At 60.6% G+C, this 2,101-nt stretch overlaps 1 protein-coding gene across 1 annotated transcript in view; it reads left to right on the top strand.

Annotated features, from left to right (window-relative positions):
• Positions 1-1,999: 1,999 nt before the first annotated feature.
• The window catches only part of LOC104627223 (SH2B adapter protein 2-like), a gene marked incomplete at its 3' end in the record, with an annotated part of 14,201 nt that continues 14,099 nt past the window's right edge, over positions 2,000-2,101 (top strand). Inside the window, exon 1 of the mRNA XM_010295353.1 lies at positions 2,000-2,034. Coding sequence (XP_010293655.1) covers positions 2,000-2,034 — 35 coding nt within the window. The remainder of the gene's footprint in view (positions 2,035-2,101) is intronic.

Here is a 2,101-nt window from a genome sequence, read left to right as displayed (position 1 = left end):
CAGGCCCCACTCCGTAGCACCGCTCCCTCCTGGAGAGATGGATGGGGAGAAGCATTCTCCCCCGGTCCAGGGTGGGGGGACACCGGCAAAGCCCAGGGCTCAAAGCCCGGGGCAAAGCCGAGCTGCTCCCTTCTGGCACATACAATTAAACCCATCACCGTGGGGCTTTCACTTCCCCCCGCCCCCAGCCCCTTTCTGCTCTTTTTCCTTTGCATCCTTTCCCCCTTCATCGCTCTTGTGGTGCCCGCTTGGATCGGCAGGGGATGATTTTCCTTTTTCGCCAAGCCCCAAATCCTCCCGGTGCCGGGGCAGCTCCTGGGAGGTGGCAGGGAGCCGGGGCTGTGAATTTAAGAGCCAAAGGGTACTAGCCACCACCACGAGCTCAGCCTCTAAATTCTGTGCTTGGTGATGGATGGGTAAGTAGGGATTGCATTTGCTGGGCAGTTACGAACAGCTTTGCATTTTCTGCTGCTTTCCCGCTGTCTCTTGGGGAAATTCAGACCCTGCTTCTAAACTGCAGGGATGGGGTTCTTCCCAGCTGGCACGGATCCCTGCGAGCAGGACTCCCTTGGCTCTCGGGGAAAGCCCTGCGATGCCAGGGAGAGCCTTGCCAGGGATTTCTGAGCTCTGCCGGCGACTGGGGACGGCGCTGTGGGATGTGAGGGGCCAGCGCGGGTCCCCGCTGGCCACGCTGTGCCCTGTCCTCGCTGCCTCCCTGGCACTGCTGTGACAGCGGGCAGCATCCCCGTCTTGAAAACGGGAAGATGCCACGTGTGTGGGGCCGAGGTGCTGTCGAGGAGAACGCTGCGTGGTCCTTAGGAGACAGCAGAGAAGACAAGCTGCCCCGGTTCTGGCTCTCCAGGAGCTCAAGATTTCTCTTTCCACCAGGCGCTTTTGTGGCCTGTGTGAGTTTCTCCCTGTTTGAGGGCGTTTCAGAGCTGCTTCCAGGGACAGAGGTGCTCCCGGAGAGCGCCCATGCTTCGTGTGGGCAGGTGAGGCAGCATCTCATCTCCGCAGGGATGTGTTGGGGAAATGGCAACCGGCTCCTGGCTGCTGCTGCTGCACTGGATCACAGAGCTTGGTCCCCCCTGGGATCTGGTGACCGACGCGGTTGGGGTCTGGAGGACGAGGAGCGCGTTAGCCCAGTCCCTGGTGCCCGCCCCGATCCTGCGGCTTCTGTAGTTCATCGGAGCGGTAATTAATTCTTGGCCACGTAAGCCGCTGGTGGGTTACTGCGCGTGATTGATTAGCAGGAATAATCCCTCGCCAGCAAAAGAGCTGCTCTGTGAATGGAGAACAGCAAAATCCGGGGGAACCGTCCTGTCCTCCCAGTAGTCGGGCTGCCCAGGCATGGTCCCCGTCTGGAGCATGGCAGCCACAGGCAGCCCGGGCTCTGTATTTAAGCCAGCTGAGGTGGATTATCCGAACCGCTGTCCTGGGCGGGGAAGGAGGAGTGTCCGGATGCATGGACCGTGTGTTTGGGGACAATGGGCTGAGCAGCGTCCCAGTTGCTCACTGGGCAAGGCTCGCTGTCGCCAGCAGGCATAAACAGTCTTGGCACTGGGAGATGATTTTTGAGATGCGATCGCTGCCGAAGGTGGCTCAAGCAGCCCAAAGTTGGGTAGAGGTTTGGGAAGTGCAAGCGTAAGCACAAAGCAAGGGATGCACATGTGCCCCCGTCGGTCCCGTGGCTGCTGGGAGAGGGACCAACATGGAGGTCGGGGAAGTGGTGCTTCTCCCGTGGGCACCCAGGTCTGGTCTTCATCTCCCTTCAGCTGCTGGTGGGATCTTGGGTCTGGCTGCTTTTTTTTTTTTTTCCTTTTTCCCCTGTACCCTACCTGCTCGTTGGCCTCTGCTGAGGACCTGTCCTGGGATTATCCGTTACGCTATGGTGCCTGATGCTCAGCGGGGAGGGGAAGGGGCAGGGGCTGAGCTCCCGTGCGTCTCCGGCAGCTCAGCTCAGTCTGATGGAGATGTGGTCGGACAGGGAGGGTCGGCCATGGCGGGGGGACACGAGAGCAGCGCCTGCCCCAGGTGAGATGTCACCTGGCTGAGGGAGGGTCTGGGCTATAAAGCCTGGGAACGAGCGGCTCTGGCAGCG

This window comes from Phaethon lepturus, unplaced genomic scaffold, assembly GCF_000687285.1.
Source record: "Phaethon lepturus isolate BGI_N335 unplaced genomic scaffold, ASM68728v1 scaffold26869, whole genome shotgun sequence".
NCBI classification, from domain to species: domain Eukaryota; kingdom Metazoa; phylum Chordata; class Aves; order Phaethontiformes; family Phaethontidae; genus Phaethon; species Phaethon lepturus.
Note: the sequence above shows the minus strand (reverse complement) of the source record. Positions and strands in the feature narration are given on the sequence as shown.